This window comes from Cupressus sempervirens, chromosome 4 (genome assembly GCF_028749045.1).
Source record: "Cupressus sempervirens isolate cs-2001-9-10 chromosome 4, ASM2874904v1, whole genome shotgun sequence".
Taxonomy (NCBI): domain Eukaryota; kingdom Viridiplantae; phylum Streptophyta; class Pinopsida; order Cupressales; family Cupressaceae; genus Cupressus; species Cupressus sempervirens.
Window position 1 is genome coordinate 579,661,260 of NC_143121.1, and position 25,438 is coordinate 579,686,697.

At 35.8% G+C, this 25,438-nt stretch overlaps 2 protein-coding genes across 5 annotated transcripts in view; one reads left to right on the forward strand and one right to left on the reverse strand.

Annotated features, from left to right (window-relative positions):
• Window positions 1–25,438, forward strand: part of DBR1 (debranching enzyme 1) — a 125,890-nt gene that overhangs the window by 48,987 nt on the left and 51,465 nt on the right. For all 4 annotated transcript variants that reach the window (XM_089826004.1, XM_089826007.1, XM_089826005.1 and 1 more), the window contains 5 exons: window positions 1,795–1,913; window positions 2,269–2,465; window positions 2,913–3,095; window positions 3,188–3,306; window positions 3,441–3,571. In XM_089826004.1, coding sequence (XP_089682130.1) covers window positions 1,795–1,913; window positions 2,269–2,465; window positions 2,913–3,095; window positions 3,188–3,306; window positions 3,441–3,571 — 749 coding nt within the window. The remainder of the gene's footprint in view (window positions 1–1,794; window positions 1,914–2,268; window positions 2,466–2,912; window positions 3,096–3,187; window positions 3,307–3,440; window positions 3,572–25,438) is intronic.
• LOC149562532 (uncharacterized) lies at window positions 23,287–24,192 on the reverse strand. The gene is made up of 2 exons (XM_089823894.1): window positions 23,698–24,192; window positions 23,287–23,568 (listed from the first exon to the last, which is right to left on the reverse strand). Exons 1-2 carry the CDS (start codon window positions 24,178–24,180, stop codon window positions 23,287–23,289), a joined length of 765 nt encoding a protein of 254 aa, XP_089680020.1. The 5' UTR covers window positions 24,181–24,192.

A 25,438-nucleotide genomic window follows, 5' to 3' on the forward strand; every position in this document is an offset into this window, starting at 1 on the left:
CAGTGTCACTATGCCTCCTTTCATTCATCCTATATCTTTCATCTTTATAGTTGAGATCAGTGCCGAGGTAAGACAAGTTAACCGAAAATGTCAGCTGCTGCCACCCAGCATGGAGAAATATTGGTAAAAATGATGTAAATGGAATCCATTTCCATTGTCAAGGAATAATAATGATTGGCTGCTCCAGAGTAGGGATGTCCAACGTACGTATTTTGTTTCAATTTCCATGCCCATTGTTAAGGAATAATGATGATTGGGTGCTGCTGAATAAGGATGGTAACTGCCACCAGCAGGAATAGAGAGTACATATAACTGTTGTAGTTTTTGATATATTCTTTTGTGATTGTTATTAGCTGCCTAAATTAAGAATAGTGCTCAGAAACGGCAGCAAGGGAGTTTTTAACTCATGTGTTCAAATTAAATAAGAAGTCAACTCCCAAAGATACATATTTAGCAGATCCCTCTAATAGTAATTGACTACACCTTGAAGCACCTGAAGTCTGATTTCTGTAGGTTCTGGCAGAGTGAGGAATTGACAAAAAGAAATATGCTGTTAATGATTTACCATGACGGTACTACATAAAGGATAAAACCAATAGAACACCTGAAGTGAGTCTGAGTTTTTCAACCCGTCAAGGGCCCAGCAAATTCATTGACTTCAGAAAAACAAAACAATAGCATGAGGAAATGAAGACCGCACACTCAAAAAAAATGAAAAAATAGGAGCAGCAATCAAGATCTGCCAGACGACAAAGCAAGAAAATTAAAATCGGTAATGTTTATGGGTGAGCAGGATCATGTGTTGATCTGGATGTCCTTGCATCCATAAGATGGATTGAAGCTTACTCTCACGAGATTGATGTGATTACTGATTTGGTGGCCTTGACAAATGTGGCCAATTTGCCAATTTGCGGGATATATTGCTTGTTACTACAGCTAGTAGAAATAATTTTGCTTAATTATCACAACCTTAAGATTTTTATTATGAAACCACATACCTTTTAAATTTGGTCCACAGAAACATGACACTATAGATAGTGATAATATGAAGATGCTGCTGCTTAGCACTGACTTTCTTGTGTGTTCTACATGCTTTAGTTGAGCTTCTCTTAGTTTTTCTCTACTTTCTATCTAGCAAAGTTTACAGGATGTGCCCCTTAACAACAACCTAATGCATACTTGGTTTAGTGGTTTATGGCAACCAAAGCTGAGATTAGTAAATTTTAGGAAATCCCTGTTTTCATCATGAATGCATTATTGAAATCAATAGCTTGCTTCATAAACTTTTAATTGCAGTGTTTATTAGTAGTTTGTCAGATTGTCTAACATCTTCAAACCTGCAAAACAACAAGATGCTTTTGAAACAGAAAATGATGCTCGTTAGTGCTCTCATTATCGTGCATTGTGGGCACTAGCTCAGATGAATTCTTCTGTGGTGTAAGTTCTTTTTAACATTAGCAACATAATGTACATTGTATATACATGGTTTTTTGGTTTAGGGCACTAGCTCGGATGAACCAAAAATAGGGTTTATATAACTCAAGGAAATTCTTAATTTTCGATGTATAGAATATTGAAATCAATTGATTGTCTAACAAACTTTAGGCACAATTTTTATTAGTAAAGGACTCTTTTGTTTAGCTACTTTAAGTCTGCAAAACACGGTTTTGACAGTTCATTGAGATGAACTCTTTTGGTATAAAATGCTTTGCTTAGGATTTTAACTCTTATCATGATCAATATTTCAACTTAAAGCACTTGAACATTTTTACACTAAATTGTTCAAAACAACAGGTACTATGGTGGATGGGTTGCACCAAAGATATTCTTTATGGGTTTTGCTGGAGTCATCAGGTTTGGGAGTGTCCGTATAGGTGGCCTTTCTGGCATATTTAAGCAACGGGATTATTATTCAGGAAAGTCTTGTTTGACTTTTATGCTGTGGTCTTCTGAGATATCTTGATTTTTACCTGAATCCTTGCATTTGCCTCTTTTTTCATCTGATATTGTGGGCAAGTTTTAAATTTACAGAAGTGTTATTTATTAGTAGTGTTTTTTAGAGTATATATAGAAATTGTAGTCTCTGCATCTAGTTTACTGCATTTGACAGAGCTGTTCTTCTGATATGTTCTCTTATGCATTGCATTTATATTTGCTTCAATGCTCTTTTATTGGCTAAACGAGGGAAATCGTTTCATATTGTTATCATTCTTTTTGATTCTACCCAGGCCAGCAACGTGGCAGTTTTACTGACCCTTTATATATTAACAGGGCATTATGAAAGAGCACCTTACAATGATAGTGATATAAGGACTGTATATCATGTACGTGAATATGATGTTCACAAACTTAAGCAGATTGAGGAGCCTTTGGACATTTTCATTTCACATGATTGGCCTCGTGGCATAACTGCTTTTGGAAACTCGAAGCAACTGATTCGTCATAAGTCCTTTTTAGAATCTGAGGTACTAATATTTGAATCTTTGATCTGTAAGATATGTTTAGAGTCTAGAACACCATTTCTGCCTAAAAGGAAATGGAATGGACAATTGAGGCTTTATTGTTAGTGCACATGTTAACATGACCCATTTCTCTCTGGAAAACAGTTGTAGATGTGCCTTAGAGTATGTTTTACTTAATTAACTGGCTTATAGGAACTTTTCAGTGTAACTAGAAATTGCCTGTTTCTATGTGATTATGTGATTTTGAGCTTTAATTTTTAAAAGAACGGTGTCATAAAGATTCCTAATGTGCACAGATTTTATAATACTTTTTGGTTCCTTCTTGTGGGACTGTTTCTGCCATTCCGATTCTAAGAGCAATACTAGTGAAGCATGCAATATCTTTAATTTTAAAAGAAAAATCTGTTGAGTTTGACTGTAAATCCTCACTTTTGTTTTATTTTATTACAGATAAAGGATGGGACTCTTGGAAGTACGGCTGCTGAGGAACTTTTGAAAAAGCTAAAACCTTCATATTGGTTTTCTGCACACCTGCACACCAAGTTTTCAGCTCTTGTTCAACATGGGGAGAATGGACCTGTGACAAAGTTCCTTGCACTGGATAAATGTCTTCCTGGACGCAATTTTTTGCAGGTTCTAATGTTCATATATAATCGCTGTAGAATTGAGATTTTTCTTGCCCTCCAGACAGTTTTCTTATTCTTTTCTTTCTGTTGCTGAATCAGGTTATTGAAATAAAATCCGATGCAGGTCCACATGAGATTCGTTATGATGAAGAATGGCTTGCAATCACACGAGCATATAATCCTCTTTTCCCTTTGAGCAGAAGACCTGCACAATTAATGTAGGAATCTATAAGGGCGATTCAGATATAGGAATAAGCTCTTTTAATTAATGCCCTTTCCAGAGTTGCATGACAGTTCCTTTTCCAGACTTGTGTAAACATGTTTTTGTTTGATTACTTGTGTTCTGATGCAGGGCAAAAGTTCCAGATCTGAAAGGCCATCGCCAATGGGTACAGAGGCATTTGGAAGAAGCCCATATGAAGCCTTTTGATTTCAGACCAACTGTCCCAGCATATCATCCTAGTCAAAGACAAATCAGTGTTGGTATGTTGCATGGTCCATTGTTTAGTTCTGTAGATTTTTTTTTATTACCATTGAATAACCATTCAGAACTCTGGAATCTGAATTATCTTTTGTTCTTGAACATGTATTTAGATTGTAACAATCATAATAAGTTCAATCGATGGATTTCCTTTTTAAATTTGTAGCATATTTGCTAGAGGTTGAAAAAGTTCATTGGCACAAACTATTATTTAATACTCCCTGGACCCTTGTTGATGCGTGGAAATCAATTTATTAATTGTGATGCATATTTATGTCTTCCTAGTCTAAATTATGCACCCTTGTGTTTTTCTGTGCAATGACCCCTTATTTTAATTTTTCTTTTTTTTCACCTAAAAGGCATAGATTAAGTAATAAATTATCATATATATACCATAAACAATTTATTAATCCTATCATAAGTCATCATGAATTAATATCATATTTACTAAGTAGATTTTACTGTTGAATGCACATCACTTTACAAAAGAACAAATACTATAACGTAGCTTTAGATATCCCAAACTACACGGATCTATCTCCCCTTACTAAACCCAACATGGGATGTAAGAATTACCATGACCAGGGCACAGGAAAAATCTAGATGTGGGTTCCCTCAAGGTAATTACTAATTACCTATATTGAGACCTTCCTAACTTGTGACAGAATTACTCTGCCACTTCTATCAGAAACTCCCTATCCCATGGCATTAGAATAGGTACTAGTTTTATTATTTTAGGGATTCATATGATTAATTTACTACAATTAACATGCATGTTTAATTCAAGAATTCACTATATTTTGTATACAATCATAAATCCTAAATTATTTTTATTATTATTATTTCTTTACAATAAAGTCCTCATTATTTCTTAGGATTGTTCACCTAATTACTTTCACATGTCTGGCCATTGTAACTATTATACTTACAAGTCTAATAATGAAAACGAAGCATTAGGTATGTACCTCAAATATTTCTTGACTGCTGCCAAACCCTATGTGGCTCGTGTCTTATCACTTTTCTACTCTGTGTTATTATATATTTTCCTGTCATATATTTTTGCAGTGTGGTTTTCCTTTGTTTCTAAACCCTATTTATAGGGCGTTCAAGTTATGGGTCACAGTTGTGAAATTTGAATAAGCTGATTGGGATTTTATAGCATAGTTTGACATGTATTACGATCTTGTCATAGAAGTTGACTATGTATGTTATATATTGTTTAATTAATGTTATTAATTACTTTGATTAATTGATTCGTATTAATATTAATGTTAATGCTAGTTTTTTTTTGAAAAAGAGGGGGTAAAAATTTATTCAATCAAAATCAAAATGCAGAGCAAAGGCCCACGGCCCACAACAGCTCTACATATTCCTGTCTCCCAATAACAGCTGCCAACAATTCCACTATACTCAGAAGGTGACTCATTGCTTCCACTAATATCCCAACCATCCACAATCTTGAAGCCCGCTTCGCCAAATAATCAGCTACTCTGTTCCATTCTCCAGGGATTTGACGAAAGGAGACAGAGTCTAAGGAACTACAAAGACTTAAAATCTGTTTGACCAAAGAGGCCAATTGCCAGCTAACATCCTCCATACTCTTGCTATTCAACATGTCCACACCAATCTGAGAATTAGACTCATAGATGATCCTCTTCCAGCCTAAAGAGCAACCTCTCTCAACCGCAATCTTAATAGCAAGGGCCTCTATCAGATTATTAGAGTGATGACCTTTGTAAATAGAGAAGAGAAAAACCATACCACCATCATTGCCTCTACCTATGCCCTCAATATCAGCATGACCAGGGTTTCCACAAGAAGAACTATCTGTATTAATCTTCAAGGTCCCATCCGGGGGAGGAGTCCACCTCCCATCCCGACAAATCCGTTGCTTGACATGGCGAGGTCTTTTTCCAAGGGTGCATCTCATCTACTATCTCCTAGATTCAAATTCCGCACAATAGCAAGATCACTGAGATCAATACTTTCAAACATATTACACTTAGCAAAAATAATCTCCTGAAGCCTACTAAGAATCATCTTCCACAATTGCAAACTTCCTAATTTGGAATCATAGAATATTTTGCGGTTCCTTTCCAGCCAAAGGTTCCAGATAATGAGTGTCGGCCTGACCATCTAGGCAACTCGCAAGAAAGAAATCTTCGTTGGAGGTTTGCCCAAACTCTCCCAAAAGTTAATTAGAGAGGTAGCATGCATACACCCATGTCACCAAGCCTCACCATCTGTGCCATATCTCTCCCGAAAAAGGGCAAAGAAAAAACAAGTGAGAGGTACATTCCTTATTGTTCAAACAAAGGAAATAGATAGGTCCTTGAAAACTCCGTTTGTGAAGATTCTCCCAAGTGAGGCATTTGTTTTGAGCCAACAACCATAAGAAAAAATAACATTTGGGCCAAGAGAAGTTAAACCAAACCTTCTTCCACCAGTACACCTCAAATGGACCATGTAGCTTCCTGTCAAGCGTAACATTACCTTGAGCCACAGTAAACTTGCCTTTTGGGCTAGGACTCCAAGCCAAAGCATCCCGCTCATTAAGGGAGCTGCAAAACCTACTTTCCAAAACCTTATTGAGCACAACACGATCCTCATCTGAGCCACCTACGGGCCACTCTTGAGGATCCTTCCAACAAGTCATCTCCACTTGTCTCCATACACTTGACCATCTTAAAATGCTCCACCTTAAACCATCCAGCATAAAGAAAAATGTGACACAGGGGCTGAAGCTGGGGAAAGCTATAAAGAATGGGAGGGTGGCCATCCCAAGAGTCTTGCCAAAACAGGGCATCAGAGCCACTGTTACAAATTCAGAAGAGACCTTCCTTAATCAGTTGAGCTCCCTTCTTGAGAGTGTCCCAACTACAGGAACCTTTACCCGCCAAAGTAAGTCGTGGCACATCAAGGCAATCAACACCCAGAAAATACTTGTTTGCAAGAATCTTGGCCCAATCTTGATCTTGGTTTCTACACCAACGTCAGTACAACTTGGCAGCCAAAGCCGTGACAACAAGAGCCATCGATCTAAGACCAAGGTGGCCAGCATGCTTCGGCCTACACATAGACTCCCACTTGACAAGGCTCCACTTCGAGGATAGAATTCTGCCAAACCAAAGGAATTGTTGAGATAACGCATCAAAATCCCTCACAAAGTTGGAAGGGGGAATCTGAACACAACACCTATACATAGGAAGAGTTTGCACCACATTCTTTAGGAGAACCACTCTCCCAGCTGAAGATAACCATTTGTGGGTCCAATGACTAACTTTTCTCCGGAATTTATTTAAAATCCCCTACCAGTAGTCTCTACATTGAGAACTTAGGACCAAAGGAACCCCAAGGTACATCAAAGGAAGGGATCCGATTTGAAATCTAAGAATCCTTGCAATCCTGCTCTGAATAAGCCAAGGAGTGTTAAAGAAATAAATAGAATACTTATCATCATTAATATATTGACTTGAGGCTTTCAAATAGATATCCAAAGCTCACCTAAAATTCACTGCCTCATTGATTCTAGCCATGCCCAATAACCCAATGTGATCCACAAATTGAAGATGAGAGTAGGAAGGAATATTATTCCAACTCCAACCTTGGATAAGACCCTGCCTCTCCTGAGATTTTATAAATCTAACAAGACCCTCTGCCATAATAATGAATAAATAGGGAGATAAAGGATCCCCTTGCCGAAGGCCTCGCAAAGCCCCAAACAATTTAGAAGGTTCCCCATTAATGAGAACTGAGGAGGTTGAGGTCACAGCTTAGATCCCAAATCACCCACTCCTCATCAAGCCAAAGGCCAAAAGAATTTTCTATAAGAATTCCCAACTCACCCAAGCATAAGCTTTAGCCATGTCAAGTTTAATGAAATAGCTTTCTCCTTAGATGTAGCCATAGAGTGAATAGCCTCCATTGCTATCACAATCCCATCGAAAATCTGTCTTCCTTCAACAAAACCACCCTGTTCAGTAGAGATCAATGAACCAACGAGTGGTTTGAGTCTCTTTTAATGTTAATGCTAATTAATAATTATATATTGATTTATATTTTATAATGATTGATTATTGAAACTATATCATATTACATTGATTATTAGGTTTTATTAATCTTAATATATTTTAATATTAGTATTAATAATAATACTACAGATCATTGATTAATAATTTATATTAATTAATTATATAGACCAACTATGAAATTGTTATTTTGTAATATCAATGGTACATTTGATCAACTTGTTTAAGATTGTATTTACAATAAAAAATATCTATGCTTTGATCAAACAAGTGTGTGTGTGTATATATATATGTATGTATGTATTTACAAAAAATAAAATAATGTTTTTATATATACTGTTACATCCCAAATTTTGCCTTAAAATTTTAAACTGATTATAGTTGTTGTATCAATTTATTTGTTCCTAATCATGTGAAAGCAAGTTAGTTAATTATAGCCGTTGTATCAATTTATTTCTTCCTAATCATGTGAAAGTAGGTTAGTTAATTATAGCCGTTGTATCAATTTATTTCTTCCTGATCATGTGAAAGCGAGTTAGTTAATTATAGCCGTTGTATCAATTTATTTCTCTCCGATCATGTGAATTGAGTTAGTTGAAATATATATGATAATGAGATATTTTCATGACCATGTGAAAAGAGTTAGTTATTCTGACGTTGATGAAACTCTAATGGTCACTCGATGATTTTGAATTAACAATTTATAAATCTTGAATTGATGTCTTGGTGAGAATGTTGTTTTGAATGATTACAAGAAGAGAAATGAAGAGAGAGGGGAAGCATTGCTAAACGGGGTCATCGGAAGGGGATGGTCGAAGGGTCCAGTCATTAGAATCGATAGGTTTGACCTAAAAACTACCTTGGCAAAGTTACTAAGATTTGACAACATGTTACATGGTGGAACCGCATGAGCTATAAAAGGAACATCATAATAAATAATATAAGATAAACATAAATTCTTACCTTTAAAGAATTATCAAAGAACTTATTATTTTATTATTATTATACATTCTCAAATACGAACATATGTATGTAAAGATAAGGAGACACCAATACATTATAAATAATAATCTAATAATGCCACCTTATCGATACGTACACATGAACATAGATAAGAATACATAATATTAATAAAATAATAATAACCCTTAAAACTTATTTATTTCTTTCTTTTTTTTTGCCCTCCCTTTTTTTTCTTCTATCGATTCAAATGGTATTCGAATGAGTTCTTGTAACTGAAGGGAGCCGTAGAGTCAGGCTCTTTCTTTTTAATAAGAGTCTAATAATCGTATCATTCATTCCTTTCCTCCATATCTTTTCCTTGCTATTGGAAGCTTTCAAGAAATCTGTGGTTACTACTGATTGCATTATTGCATACTCGCCGACTCCATTTTTCCAATACTTTCCTTGCCGTAGTGTTCGAAACAGGAAGAATAATCCATACACCTGACCTCAAGAGCTTTCCGGATTTTGTTAGAACTGTCACGTAAGGCCACTGCCAAATTACATGATTTTGCTCTTTCTTTATGCTAAGTTTGTATTGAATTGTTTAGAATACGATTTACTTTCTGCTAATTCCTTCTCTGTATTTTTTTCTTTCCATAAAATATACATTAGTCGTGTATCCTTGAGCTATCGATGCATAGAAAACTATATCACAGATGCCAATATATTTCAATTTGAATTTCAAGAAGTAGTTTAATAGATTTGAAATCATGGAATCCGCATAATGTAATAATGATGTTTTCTTTGCCATGAAAGTATACCAGCCCTGTATAACCAACTAACTCAGTTCAGATTTAGTTACATCCTTTTTATGAGATGATAACATGAAATCAGATCACCAATGAATTCACCAGGCAATGTTGCCATTATAGGTGGAGAAGGTGAAAAGCAATGCTATGAATATAAACTTGTAAGCACCCAGGAATCACTGGCTTGGTAGCCTGAAGAGGGTGAGGAGGTGTAGAGAATTTGCATAAACAAGAATGGCATCAGATTTTAATAAATAATAAGTTAAAAACTATAATAGCTCATGCATGTTTCAATTATGTAAGAGTTGTCAAGTTGAGTGGTGGAGATCGGGTTTGTAGACCCAATTTGAAACCCTTGGCCAAGGTAGAATTTAGGCAGATGTGCCGAACATGTGATCTTTGTTCATTGTCCAGACGCTTTAGTTATTTTGGAGAATAACTTTTGGGACTTCAACCCACCCGATTACTTTGATGGCTGGGCTTATGAACATCCCAAGCCCTATCCCAAGGTAGGGAGGGCCGTTTTATTAAATTAGAATGTGAGGGGATAAGTAATGGTCCACAGTTGGGAGGTTAAGCCTATGTCAATGCTTCTCCTCTCACCAATGTCGAGGCTTGAATAACGAGTTAAAGAGATTCTTCTATTATATTGTATGTTTCTTTCTCTTTTAATCTCTGAATGAATAGATAGATTTACTTTTATGTTAATAAGCTTTTTGTATCAAATGATCTGATCAATTATTATTTTAATAGAATATTTAGAACTAATCAAATTATTAGTAATAAATAAATATCTCTTTTTTGTATTTTAGAAATTCAATTGAATATGTAAGATAGATTGAAAAGGTTTTTCTTTCAGTTATAATCAGTTGATAGAAATCAAAGTCATGTGAAATGAAATCAGTTATTTATGAAATTAGTTGAATTGAATATGGTTAGAAAATTCGTATGTTACATATGGTATCAAAGTGCTAGCTTTGACACTTAACCTAGGGCACCCTATCTTCTTGAAACCTGATAGAAATCTGAATTGGTTACAAGATGTTAGTATGTAAAACTCTCCGTAAGAAAATTGGGCATCCCATCTTTCCCTATCTTATTAGAAACATGACTAAATATGACTACTCCTGTTGTTTTGAACCCCGAGACAATGAAACCCTGAATCAGGCTATTTAGTGGATGAAGAAAAAAAGAGTCAGGTGGACTCCTGCCAAGAAGGCGGTGTATAGAAACAAGCTGATACAACGCTGGAAAGCTCAGCAGAGCAGCCCCCTCTTACAGTTTCATAAGTCTTGGATGGTACGAGATATGTACCTGTCTGAACCAAAATGTAATGCTACTAAGCAAGATTAAAAATGTTGTGTGAATGTAGACTTCCTCAATAGAGGAAATTATGAAAATAAAATTAAGTTATTTGAAATAATGTGTTGTAAGACTTTTTTTGTTTTTTTTTTCTTTTCGTATAATAATACAATTGCAAATTAACAAGTGGAAATCCGAACATAAAAATGAATAACAATGGGAATATAGAGAACCAAGATATAATACGCGAGAATCCTCAATCTTCAAATGAACTGCTACTCCAAATCTTGCAAGAAAATTAAAATTAGAAACTGTAGAAAGAAGGATGAGTGAAATGGCAGCCCAGATGGGGCAGAACCGTGAGGAAGTACAAACCATATCCACTTTTAGAGCAGATCCACTTTTAGAGCAGAGACAGAAGTCTTTGGATGTAACAAAACCCCCTCTCCCAAGCGATTAGAAAAGAAAATGAAGAAAGAAATATTGGCTGATTTATCAGCAGACATAAAGAAAATAAAACCACCTAAGATTTTCGATTCCGAGTCCAGAGAAGAAGCAGAAGCATGGTTGACCAAAATGGAGCAATATTTCGAGATTAGGAATTTCTCTGAGACCTCAAAGGTAGTATGGGGAATATATCATTTCACCGGAGAAGCTGCAACTTGGTGGGGAAATACTAAGTTCCAGCAAAACATTAGAATTGCTGATATCACTTGGAAGAAATTCGTAAGCATATTTCGGAGACGTTGGCTGCCTCAAACCTTTTATGATCAGAAGCTCTTAGATTTTCAAAACTTAAAACAAGGAGACATGTCAGTACATAAGTACTAGGAGAAGTCCACACGATTGCTTAAATACGTGCCACCTTATTAGCAAGACACCACTTTGAAGGTGAGAAAGTTTATTATGGGATTGAATAATAGGATAGGAGGAGCTGTCGATGTTCTCGCTCCTCGAACCATGGAAAAGGTTGTCCGACAAGAGCATAAGATCAGAAAGGACGACTCCATCTGGGACAACAACAGGAAAAGTACCTGGAATTCAGAAGGTGCTGATTTTGGACCACCAAAAAAGCAATTTAAGGATTATAAGAATAATAAACCTGAATTTAAAAGCGGTGGAACAAGGGATGTCAAAGGTAATTTTTATGTGAACAAAAACGACAGGAATAATGAGAAGAAGGGACCACTAGGAGGATGTTTTAACTGTGGAGGGAATCATTATATGAGGCAATGCCCTAATAAACCTAACATCAGCTAGCGACAGTGTCCACCTTTGCTGCAGCAACAACAAGCCTTTCAACGGAGGATTTATGCAGCCCTGGATAATAGGCAAGCAAAGCAGTAGATAGGCCCCATTGAAACTCCAGGTAAGATTTACGGAAACCCTGTGTCCATATTAATTGATACTGGAGCAAGTGAATGTTTTATATCACCTAGGCTGTTAAGTAGATTCCCGAAAAGATCTGGTTTTATGGCAAAACCATGGACAGTCGAGTATGCAAACTAGTTAAGGGCTAAGGTGGAGCAATACTTGTTTGAAGCTTGGGTTGACTTTTCGAATTTCTCTATAGAATTGAACTTATATATAGCACTGCTGGGATCATATGACATTATCCTAGGAATTAATTGGCTCAGTGAACATAAGGCCAAGGTAGATTGTTTTGCCAAAATTGTAAACTATGTGGATGATCAAGGCAGACCAACAAGTATTTTAGGGATTAAACATGAAATTGGACCAAAACAGATTTTCGCAATGCAACTTAAGAGATATGGGAGGAAAGGCTGCGAAATCTTCGTAGTTAGGATTGAAGATACAAGGGAATCTAAAACAACCACAGATGGGGATGATTACATTTATGAAGATGGAGAAATCAGACAAAAATTAAAAGAACCCTTCGAAGAAAAATACCCCTATTTGAAGAATTATCAAGATGTGTTTCCTGAGGAACTTTCTGGATTACCCCTTCTCGAGCGTTTGATTTTACCATAGACTTGATATTAGGAGCGGAACCCATATCCAAAGCCCCATATAGGATGACAACCACATAGTTAATGATATGCTAGATAAGAAGATGATTCGACTTAGTGTATCACCATGGGGAGCCCCAATGCTGTTTGTAAGGAAAAAGGATATGCACTGCAGGATATGCTAGATAAGAAGATGATTCAACATAGTGTATCACCATGGGGAGCCCCAATGCTGTTTGTAAGGAAGAAGGATGAAACCATAAGACTATGTATAGATTACAGGATGCTAAATAAAGTCACCATCAAAAATTGGTACCCATCACCAAGGATAGATGATCTTTTTGACCAAATGAAGGGTGCGACTGTATTTTCAAAAATTGATTTAAGGTCAGGATATCATCAAATACGAATTAAAGACGAGGATATGCATAAAACCGCATTCAGAACTAGGTATGGACATTACAAGTTTACAGTATTGCCTTTCGGATTAACTAACGCCCCAACAACTTTCATGAATTTAATGAACAGTATATTTCAGGATTGTTTGGATAAGTGTATTAGTCTTCATTGATGACATTTTAATATATTCTAAGAATGAAGAAGAACATCAGGGACACTTAGAAATAGTTCTGCAAAGACTAAGAGAACACAAGCTATATGGGAAACTATTTAACTATGCTTTTTACCAAAAGGAAATTCAGTATCTAGCGCACATTATTTCAGCATAGGGTATAGCAGTAGATCCATTGAAGATAAAAGCAATTAAGGAATGGCCCATACCTAGAAATGTATACGAAGTTAGGAGCTTCATGCGATTAGTTGGATTCTACAGAAAGTTTGTCAGAGATTTCTCAAGGATAGCCTATTCGATCACTTCACTTCAGAGAAAGGGAAAGAAATTTGTTTGGACAGAAAAGTGTCAATCAACTTGCGAGTTTCTGAAGGAAAAATTGACTGCTGCACCTATTTTGAGGGTACCTGATTCACAAAAACAATTCGTATTTATAACCGATGCATCTGGAGAAGGTTTAGGCGGTGTGTTAATGCAAGAGGAACAAGTCATTGCCTGTGAGTCTAGGAAACTGAAAAATTATGAACAAAATTACTCACCCCATGATCTTGAATTAGCAACAATAGTTCATGCCTTACAAATGTGGAGACATTACTTAATTGGAAAACCTTTTGAGCTTAGATCTGATCATCAAAGTTTGAAATATATTTTCACCCAACAAAACCTTAATGCTAGAGAAAGGAGATGGCTGGAATTTTTAGCAGATTATGAGTTTGACATAAGCTACATTAAAAGTAAGGAAAACAAGGTGGCTGATGCCCTAAGCCGGAGAAGACACATCTCAGCAATGACTATGGTAAACTTCAGGTTGAGAGACCAAATTTTACAATATCTGGAATATGATGAGTTTTATACAGAAATCAGCGTGGTTCTTATCTGAGACCCACAGGACCCTAAGTATTCAGAGTTTAGCTTAGAAGAGGATGGATTGTTAAGATATCATCACAGAATCTATGTCCCTAACAACCTTGAACTCCGAAGATTGATTTTAGGTGAATATCACTCAGCTCCATACTCAGGACATCCGGGAGTAACAAAAATGATATCTGATATAAAACCTTTATATTTCTGGAAAGGGATGAAAAGGGAAATAATCGAGTTTGTAGCAAGATGGTTAGAATGTCAGAGAGTAAAGGAAGAACATTGGTACCCAGCAGGTTTGTTGCGTCCAAATGAAGTACCCGAGTGGAAGTGGTAGGTAATATCCATGGATTTTGTACAAGGGTTACCTATGACCCCGAATCGACACAACTCTATCTTGGTCGTGGTTGACAGATTGACTAAGGTTGCTCATTTCATACCAGGGAATTTATCTGATGGAGCACCTGAAATTGCTCATAAGTTCATAAAAGAGATTTTGAGGTTGCACGGAATTTCAGAGAAAATTATTTCATATAGGGATGCTAGGATAACTTCTAGATTCTGGCAAACATTATTTACAGCTTTGGGCACCAAATTGAATATTAGTTTAGCCTATCATCCGGAGACAGATGGTCAAACCGAACAAGTAAATCAAGTTAGAGGATCTCCTAAGAGTATATTATATGGACCGATAGTACCAATGGGAAACATACTTACCTCTGGTAGGATTTGCATATAATAACTCTAATTAGTCCACCATTAGAATGACTCCTTTTGAGGCTTTGTATGGTCATAATTATAGATTTCCAGTAAGTTGGAATCGATTGGAAGATAGGGTTATTGTCGGGCCTGAAATGCTTCAGGAGATGGAAGAGCAGGTACTCCAGATTCGTTAGAGGTTAAAGGAAGCAAATGACAAACAAAAGAGTTATGCTGATGCCAAAAGAACACCCAGACAATTCTTAGTAGGGGACAAGGTGTTACTAGGGGTTAAACTTCAAAAAAGTACTATCAAGTTTCGAAAAACAGGTTTGGAGAGGAGTGAAAGGGTTTAGAGGAGAAAGGAGGTCATTTGTAGTGTTCTAGAGAGATTTCTTGTGTATTTGATGCAGATTCCAATATATTTTTCAAGCAAATTCAGACTCACAAGTAATCAAAATTCTTTTTCTTTTTTTTGGTAAATCATTTTGTGTATCTTAGTCGCATTTAAGTTTATACAAACTCTATGATACCATTTCCATTGTACTCTTAACTCATTTTAGAGCATAGTTGACAAGATCTAACACCATTTGTTTTTGTAATTTTTTTTCATAATTTCATACTTTTCTCAAAAAATTCATAACCTACCACATTTTTTTCTTTTCTTTTGAGTTTCAGCTATGTTTAAACTTATTTTAAGTATTAGACTAATTTAGTTTGTTTCTAAATTTGTTTATTAAATATCTAAATTTTTGCCTTGAAGCCTTCAATTTGTATGTGTAGGTTGATTCTTTGTTGCAATGGAAAATAAGGATACTACTTCAACTAGGTAGATACCCTAGTAGATGCATGTCCATTTGGATAGGTAGGCACTTGCCCTAAAGGGGATAGAGATAGGGCATGAAAATATGCCTTTGAAGGACCCGGATATATTACCGTGATATGCATGAAATGTGAAAAACTAATTAGTGGAGGCATATTTTGTTTGATAGACCACCTTGGAGGGATCACAAAGCATGATTCAAGGGTTCATAAGCTCACTATGGATGAAATAAAGAGAGATGAATGCCTTGTTCGCTACCCAAGAAGAGAAAAAGTTGCGATAGGAAATAACAAAATTCACCATGTGTGCAACCGTTTCTAAATTGCAAGGTATCTCACTATGTCTTATTTTGTTGAATCATTTATTATTTCGTAATCACCATTATTAGTTTGGATTATTTTAATAATGATCATAATGTAATAATGTTGGTTGTGACCAAGTATCCCTGCCAACCTTGAAGAAGAACTTGTGATCCACAAATCTACCATCCCTTTGGCCACCACTTTTGCTGGTTCTAGTAGACCACCACCATCTGTGCCATACACATTTTCTATAGATAGTTTTTTTGCGCACAAAAAGACACCTAAAGCACAACGATCACTGGTGGGTACTGAGTGGAACAATTGTGCATCAACAAGTTGACATTTAGTGTGCTGCTTTCTGGTATTTTAACAATCCTTTGAAGGTTGCAGCAAGTCACTATTGGCTAAACTTTACTTTGGTAGGAAAGGGCTACAAGACACCTACTCTTGTAGACTTTAGTACGAGGTTAGCTCACTTGTTTTAATTTTTAACATTTCACAGTTTTACACTTTACTTAGTTTTGTTGAATGTAAGTCTGGTTTTTATCAAAATTGTTTTACTTAAATGTTAATTTTACTTTGTTCTTGTAGTTTTCTTAAATATGCTATTGCTGGGGCCAAAGATGTAGTAGAAGCCGAACAAATACAATTGAAACAATTTGGTTGCACCATATTTTTAGATGGATGAATGGATGGAAAAAACTGTACCACCATCAATTTTTTCGTTTCATGCAAGGAGCAAGTGGTCTTTATGAAATCCTTGGATGCCTTAGACAAGGTAAAGACAACAAAAACATTGGCTCTAATGTTAAAGAAATTTGTGATTGAGGTGAGCATTGCTAATGTGGTGCAAATCATAACCAACAATGCAACAACATATGTGGCTTCATGTAGGATTCTCCAAGATAAGTGCATGTCCTTGACCTTATTTTGGAGGACATAGGTGAATTGGATTAGGTGAGACCGGTTTTTAGAGGGTGCAAGAAAGATAACAAAATATATCTACAATCACCCTTGGGTTCTCTGCTTGACAAGAGAACACACCGATGGGAAGGAGATGTTTAGAGTCTTAGACCAATAGTCACAAGGCTTGCAATGATTTTTCTTTGCGAATGTTTACTAAGTTTACATCAGATTTATAGAATAAATTTCTTTTCTTTAGAATTTAATAGTTTTGAACACTGATATGTTGCAGATTTGATCTTCATTGTCCATTAATGTGATATGGGGCAGAACCTTACATATGTATGCTCTGCAATGTCAGAGATAATGAAATGCTTTCAATCACCGAACTGTTATTGTTATATTGCACCGATTCATTATTGTGTATAACTCACACATAATGCTTGCATGATCGATAATATCAAGATGCCAAATAAGGATCAGCATTTCCAGTCAATATCATAATCTATAGCCATGCTGATAATCATATGAGATACATATGAACTTTTCTCAATTATATATATATATATATATATTAGTTGCATTTAGAAAACAATATCAGAATAGCATCAAACTTATGTATATATACATATCAATATGCAAGTGATATTTATATGTATATATGCATACAGTTCAGATTTGTTATAGTGTCTGTCTGACCGGAGCTACATATTTTAACACTGCCTCTTAGCTAGGGAAGATCAAATATATTATTTAAATAAGGTCACTTTATTTGGAAGAGTGATATCACCTATCTTGTGATATGAAAAGATATAATATGCTTAAGAACATCAAGTCACATGAGATTCTTCTTATATGTATATCCAAGTTATGGTATGTGCATTGACATCAAGCCTAATGATGTCTACCATAACAGATCATGGTATATCCACAGATATTATGTCTCATAATATCTACCATTATAAAGGAACACAATGATCTTCAACAAATATCAAGTCTCATGATATATATCAATATGTCCAACTAACTATCATGACATGTCCATGAATATTAAGTCTCATGGTATTCATCATGATGGTATTCTAATTATTATAAAGTCGTCACTTTATAATGTGAACAATTCATTATTAGAAAGATTGTCACCTTTTAATAATGTACATACTTTAACACTGCCTCTTAGCTAGGGAAGATGAAATATATTATTTAAATAAGGTCACTTTATTTGGAAGAGTGATATCACCTATCTTGTGATATGAAAATATATAATATGTTTAAGAACATCAAGTCACATGAGATTTTTCTTATATGTGTATCCAAGTTATGGTATGTGCACTGACATCAAGCCTAATGATGTCTACCATAACAGATCATGGTATATCCATAGATATTACGTCTCATAATATCTACCATTATAAAGGAGCACAATGATCTTCAACAAATATCAAGTCTCATGATATTCATCATGATGGTATTCTAATTATTATAAAGTCGTTACCTTATAATGTCAACAATTCATTATTAGAAAGATTGTCACCTTTCAATAATGTACATAGGGTAGTCCCATAAGTCATAGAGTCACGCATATGACAAAAGAGTTCACACTTTAAACATCTTTATTTATATTAATACAAATTACAAATTTTGAGACTCAATCTCAGAAACTTACATTTCAACCATACCAAGTTTCTTCCTGAAGCATTCAACTTTCACTCTGGGAAGGGTCTTGGTGAGAATGTTTGTTGTTTGATTGCTTGTATTAATATACTCCAATTGGATTGCATTCCTTTCTAACATGTCTCTTACATAGTGGTAAGGAAGCTCTATATGCTTTGATCTATCATGAAATTTTGTATTCACCGATAATTTGATACAACTTTGATTATCACAGCGAATGATGTAGGCTTCAAATGCCCACCAAATGGTCGCACAAGTAGTTTTCGAAGCCATATTGCTTTTCTTGATCTCATTGAGGCTGCAATGTATTTTGCTTCAATTTAACTTGAGCTACTGAAGCTTGCTTTCTGCAAATCCATGAGATCATTATTGACCCAAACTAAAACAACACCCTGATCTGCTTTTCAGGTCTGTCACACTTCCAGCCCAATTAGATGTAGAGTATCCATGGAGGTCTAGAACTGTATATTTATATGTAAGTCCATACCCATTGGTACCCTGAAGGTACCTCACCTCAATACATGCTTCACAATAAGAAGTTGTCTCTCAAGGTTTACACATTAATTGGCTCAAGGCATTCATTGTATAGTAGATATCTGGTCGGGTGTTCACTTGGTACATCAGTGATCCAATTATCTGTCTATATAAGGTAGTATTTGCAAGTTTGGACTCATCTGCTACTTCTTTTAGTTTTTGTAAATTGGTTTCCATAGGTGTTGGTATAGGTCGGCAGTACCACATTCCAATTTTTTTTAGAATACCAATAGTGTACTTCCCTTGACTTAGAAAGATGCTTCCTGATTTTTGTCGGACTTCAAATCCAAGGAAATAGTGTAGATTGCCCAAATCCTTCACGTCAAATTCAGAAGCCAAGTCATTCTTACACTGATCGATGAGGTGGTCTTCTCTTGTAACAAGAAAGTCATCAACATAAAGGATTAATATCAATATGTCACCATTGGCTACTTTAAAGTAAAGATTTGGATCAACATCATTCTTGGGGAATCCAAACCCCAAAAGATATCTATCAATCCTTTCGTACTAGGCCTAGGGAGCCTGTTTAAATCCATATAGGACTCTTTAGTTTACATAGGAAACTGCATCATGAATCACAAAACTTTTAAGTTTCTCTAAATATACTTCTTCCTCAATGATTCCATTTAGAAATGCAGTTTTCACATCCATTTGATTGTTTTTCCCAACCTTTCATAGTTGCAATAGCTATCAATAGTCTGAGATATATCTAGCAATATGTGCGAAGTTTCTTCATAATCAATTCCTTCCTTTTGTGAGAATACTCCAGCTAAAGTGTGTGATTTATGTTTCTCAATGCTACCATTTGCAGCATGTTTGATTTTGAAGAGCCACTTGGATGAAACAACAAATTTATCTTTTGGTCTAGGAACTATGTCTCAAACGTCATTTTTTTAGGATTTATTGATATTCTTTTGTCATAACATCTTTCCAAACATGATAGATTCAGTAACATCAGCAGGTCCAGAGTCAAGAATCTCGCACATTAATGCATTATATGTTAATTTGCGAGGTCTTTTGCTTTCTCTAAATGTCCCTTTAGGTGCTGCAAACTGATCTCCTTCCTCTATTATCTTCCTTGCGCAAAGTGGCCTCTTAGGATTATCGTTTTGATTCTCTTCTTCAATCTTAGGAGGAGTCTCATATTCATTTTTAGAAGCTTCTAGGTACTCTCTCTGAATCTCAGTAGTGGGAACCTCTTCTATGGTTTTAGGTGTATCATGAACCTCTATTTCATTTGAACCTTTTGTTCTTTTGAAGCAATGTCTTCTTCAAATATGTTGCCTAGGTATGTACACTCTGTAGGCCTTTGCAGTTTCACTATAGCTAACAAGGATTCTTTTCCTAACAGTAGGTTCTAATTTTGTCCTTATTTCTTTAGGTACATGGACGTAAATAGGGCAAGCAAATATTCTCAAATGACTAATGTCTAGTTTTACACCCGAAAAAGCTTCTTCATGAGTTTTGTTGTCCAAATGTGAGTGAGAGCATTTGTTTTGAATGTATACTATTGTATTTGATGCTTCAGCCCAAAATGGCATATTCAAATTTTGATCATATATCATGGCCTTAGCAGCTTCAACAATAGTCCTATTTTTCCTCTTAGCAACTCCATTTTGTTGAGGGTTATTGGGCACAGTGAACTCCCTCATAATCCCAACATTTCTACAAAATTCTTTAAATATTTCAGAAGTGTATTCTTTACCGTTATCTATTCTTAGAATTTTAATTTTCTTTCTTGAAGAGTTTTTAGTGGTTGCTTTGAATTCTTTAAACTTTCTTTAAACTTTCTAAGGATCTCTTCTGATTCTTTGCACTTTAGGAAGTATATCCAAGTCTTCTTGGAGAAGTCATCAATAAAGATTACATAGTACAAAAAGCCTCCAAAGGATGGTATTGACACGGTTCCACATAAGATAGAGTGCACTAACTCTAACACAACTTTAATTTTACTGAAACTATTAGGAAATGAACTTTAAGTGTTCTTCCCCAAGGTACATCCTTTACAAGACTCACTATGGGATTGATGAAGGCATTCATATCAATATGAAAGTCATATTGATATCAGTCATGAATATCACTATGAATTTGTTAAATCTCCTAATACTATTAGGGATAGCAGTTGATCTTTTAATTCTGTAATTCTCATGAAGAATGCATATATTGATTCTCTCTTATTCATGCTTATATGATTCATTTGTCTCTTAAAGGCAAGTTTTCTGCTAGTATTATTTATTACAAATACATCTTCGAGGGCTTTGGATATACAACATGCAATTTCATGTTTCGCTACTATAGGTACTATATGATCTCAGACTACATTCACTATAATTTTTATGGCCTTCTCATTGTTCTCGATACATTGAGTTTTCTTTGCATCATCTTTTGGTTCTTCCTTTTCTTCTTTCACAAAAGATTCTATTTTGTTTTGTTTTAGCAATATCATTATTCAAAGTTTCCAAGATGTGAAGTTGTCAAGCACTTGCAAGGCTGTCTTCGAATCTTATCATGTTTCACATTTTGAAGAATAATATGTTGCAGATTTGATCTTCAATGTCTATTGATGTGATATGTGGCAGAACCTTACATATGTATGCACTCTAACGTCAGAGATAATGAAATGCTTTCAATCACCAAATTGTTATTGTTATCCAGATCTTGCTTCGTATTTATTGATTTTGATACTTGCAAGAATGAATTCGTTTGATATAAATAATCTATGATAGGGTACGTGGGTGAATGGGCATGTCTCTAATTAGAGACATGACCATTCATCCTTGTATCAATAACAATTGCTATTGCACCAATTCATTATTGTGTTTAACTCACACATAATACTTGCATGATCGATAATATCAAGATGCTAAATAACGATTGGCATTTCCAATCAAGCCAATAATCATATGAGATGAACAACGATTGACATCTACAACCATGCCGATAATCATATGAAATACATACAAACTTTTCTCAATGAAATATGTAAGTGCATCAGTTGTATTCATGAAACAATATCAAAATAGCATCGAACTTATGTATTGATAAATATGTGTATAAACCAGTGTTACGGGACTCGGACTCGCCTCTGACTCGGAAAGGTCAAAATCCGACTCGGACTCGGACTTGGCGATCGGACTCGGCAAGGACTCAGAAAATTGAAAAACTCATGAAATCCAAAGAGTTTTAAGGATTTTAAGATTGTTTCTTGCATCTTTTAGTCAATTAACATCAAATACACAATAATTGATATAAATGGAACCTACTTAATACACATACACAATTTTGCATAGATCACATAAGTATAAAAGCGAATTTTTGAAAGAAAAAAACTGAATAACCACAATATAAAGTTATAAACTATAAAATAATAAACATAGTGTCACTCCAATATCAAAGACTCAAATGTCTACAACATTCATGGATTACAAAATCCATGGTATCAAATTCAAAGGTTCAAAACATATATCAAAATAACAACTAGAGCCATCCTCTATGTCCTCCTACGAGTGCGCCTAAGATAAGTCATGAAAGACTCTAGAGCCATCCTCTCTGCCTGTGTCTGAGGCTGACCCTGAACCTCCTCCTCATCCTCATCATCCTCCTCACGCACATAATCCTCGTCATCAGCCTCGGATCCATCACTCCTAGCCTCAGGGTCCACTCTGTCTCCTCGTGCTCTAGCCTCCTCAACTGCCATCGCTACTGCCTCAGCCTCTTGATCCACCTGATCTACCCACTCCACATCTTCATCATTGAAGACAGGATCATCCACCTCTGTGTTCCACTCTGCATGAGGATCAACATTCTCTAATACAATCGGAGTTGTATCGGTGCCAAGGATCTGTCTATGGCGAAGGCGAAGGTTGTACTGAACAAAGACAAGATCATTTAATTTTTGCACTGCCAACCTATTGCGCTTCTTTGAGTGTATGTGCTCAAAAAGACTCCAATTACGTTCGCATCTTGATGCACTAGATGGCTGGCTCAAGATGCGAATCGCAATCCTTTGTAAATTTGGCACCTTTGTGCCAAACATCTCCCACCATGCATCTGAAACAAGAAATTTTTGAATCATATCAATAACTTTGAATTTATCAAATTAAGATGGTAATAGAATTACTATTAGAAATTAGGATGTAGAAATTAGAATCAAAGATTTTTAGTGTTTACTAGGCATCAATGCTGTCCTATTTCTTTTGCACAACTCTCGTGCAAATAAGTCCCCTTGAGCTTTTTTAAATAGCTCAATTTCACGAACTATATCTGTGCTAACTGCTGAATTAGGTGACATTCTCTCTATAACATCGTAGAGGCCGCTCCACACCTCATCATCAGCCTTGAAATGTGGGCTGAACTGGTATGCTGGATTAAGGAAGTAGGCCGCTGCATGTATAGGCCTGTGAAGTAGATTGTGCCATCGTCTATCAATGACATCCCATATAGGCCCATACGTATCTCGATTCCCTGCAAAAAAGTGCGAATGGCCTCCTTCACCCTATCCATGCCCTCATAAATGTAGCCCATTGAGGGCTTCTCTCCATCAGCTGTTCGTAGGAGAACAATAAGCAGCTTTACAAACTGCAATCATTATGAAAGTTGGAAAAGAAATAATCAGCTTTAAGTTTTTTCTTTAAAAAATGAACAATAATTTATAACATAATTTCATAAACAAAATAAAGTTGAAATGAGGACAAAAAGGAAAATTACCTTCACAATATCAGCAATAGGTGTCCAAAAAGAGGGCTCGTCAAAAATATGATCAGCTGCAGCAATCCCTGCAGTGGTCTTTGCATATGAGGATGCAAGCCACTCCTCACTAACAAACATACGTCTCAAACCTCCCTTTGAATCAAGCAAGGATTTCAATGTGAGGAAGTTGGTTGCAAATCTAGTGACCCTTGGACGAGACAACTCCCTTTGCTCATTGTGTTTCCTCATGAGGTTGAGGACCCATGTATGATTATATATGAATTTGCATACACTCCTTCCTCGCTCTATAACTATTTTGATCCAAGGGAGTTTACCAAGATCCTCTAACATGAGGTCAATGCAATGAGCGGCACAAGGGGTCCAAAATAGGTGAGGGTGTCTCTCCATAAGAAGTTTTCCTGCAGCAACATAATTTGCTGCATTATCAGTAACTATTTGCACCACATTCTCCTCACCTACATCCTTTATCACTTCATCCATTATCCCACAAAGATATTCAGCATTCTTTGTTTTTCCCCAATGGATTTCAAAAAAACTGTGGCACCTAAAGAAAAAGAAACAAATTAGTATAATGATTAATGATGAATCATAATTTATAAATTCAAAATTTATAAACTTAATCACTTAAGTACAAGTTCTACTTCTAAATTTTTAATGTCTAAGACTCTAAGTACAATTACAGTTTACCTGATGAAGAAACAAGAAAGTTGAGGAGTGTTCTACTCCTATCAGTCCAACCATCAGTCATGATGGTGCAACCTTTTTTCTTCCAAACCTCACGCTGCTCCATGATTTCAACTTGTACATCAGCCACCCTTTGGTTCAAAATAGGGTCTCCTAGCTCTTCAGCACTAGGGGCTTTGAACCCCGGACCACAAACAACAACAGCATCGATTCCAATTTGCCAATAAGGGGACCTAAAACAAATAGAATAAAATTTCAAGTTAAACAAATTAGTATATTATAAATAAATTTGAAAACAAAATACAAATTAAAATAAACAAAATAAACATATTATTGAAAGCTGAAACTTGTAACTTTGAAAGCAAGAGAAGACTTAAATTTAAATTTACATAAATAATTACCTTGCTGCATTGAATGAAATGTTGTTGTAGATGAAGAAGTCCCCAAGTGCCAATTTTGCATAATCATGTTTATCCTTGTTCCAACCCATGCCCTCAAGCGATGGCTGTGAACTTGGAGCCGTGCGTGGAGCAAACATAGAATCAAGTGTTGATTTTTGCTTACGAATGCGAGGCCCAATGCTCACACTCGTAAAAGCAGTGGTATCCGTAGGTGGAGTAGTGGATAATGGAGAGCGAAAACTAGAAGACCCCTGTTGGCTTCGGCTAGTTGTGCCATTTCTTCATGTTGCTTCTTTTTCAATTCTTTTTGCTCCATTTTTTCCTCTAGAAGAGTTTGGATGTCTCGCATAACATCTTGGGGTACATCTTTGCATTTTTTAGCATCACGTCTAGGTATATGTGCTAGGTGATACTTCAATCTATTTATTCCTCCCCCATTATATACCACACCACAATGCCAACATGTAACAACTCCCTTTTTGTGCCCCGGGATGGCATGTTTCCAAGCCCTATCCCTTGCTATTGCACTTGGGTCTGCATTAGGGTTAAATGGAGGCCTATTTCCACTTCCCTCACCTTGTTGTTGAGACATTATATCAAATTTCAATAAGTTACTGTTCGCTGTCAGCCTGCTGCAATATGAATGTAAACAA

What these genes read in the sequence shown, in the direction of transcription:
- LOC149562532 (XM_089823894.1), bottom strand. Translation starts at nt 24,180, where the DNA reads ATGGATGAAGTGATAAAGGATGTAGGTGAGGAGAATGTGGTGCAAATA. An exon ending in CTATTGCTGATATTGTGAAG is followed by an intron (nt 23,569 to 23,697) that starts GTAATTTTCCTT and finishes TAATGATTGCAG; the next exon opens with TTTGTAAAGCTGCTTATTGT.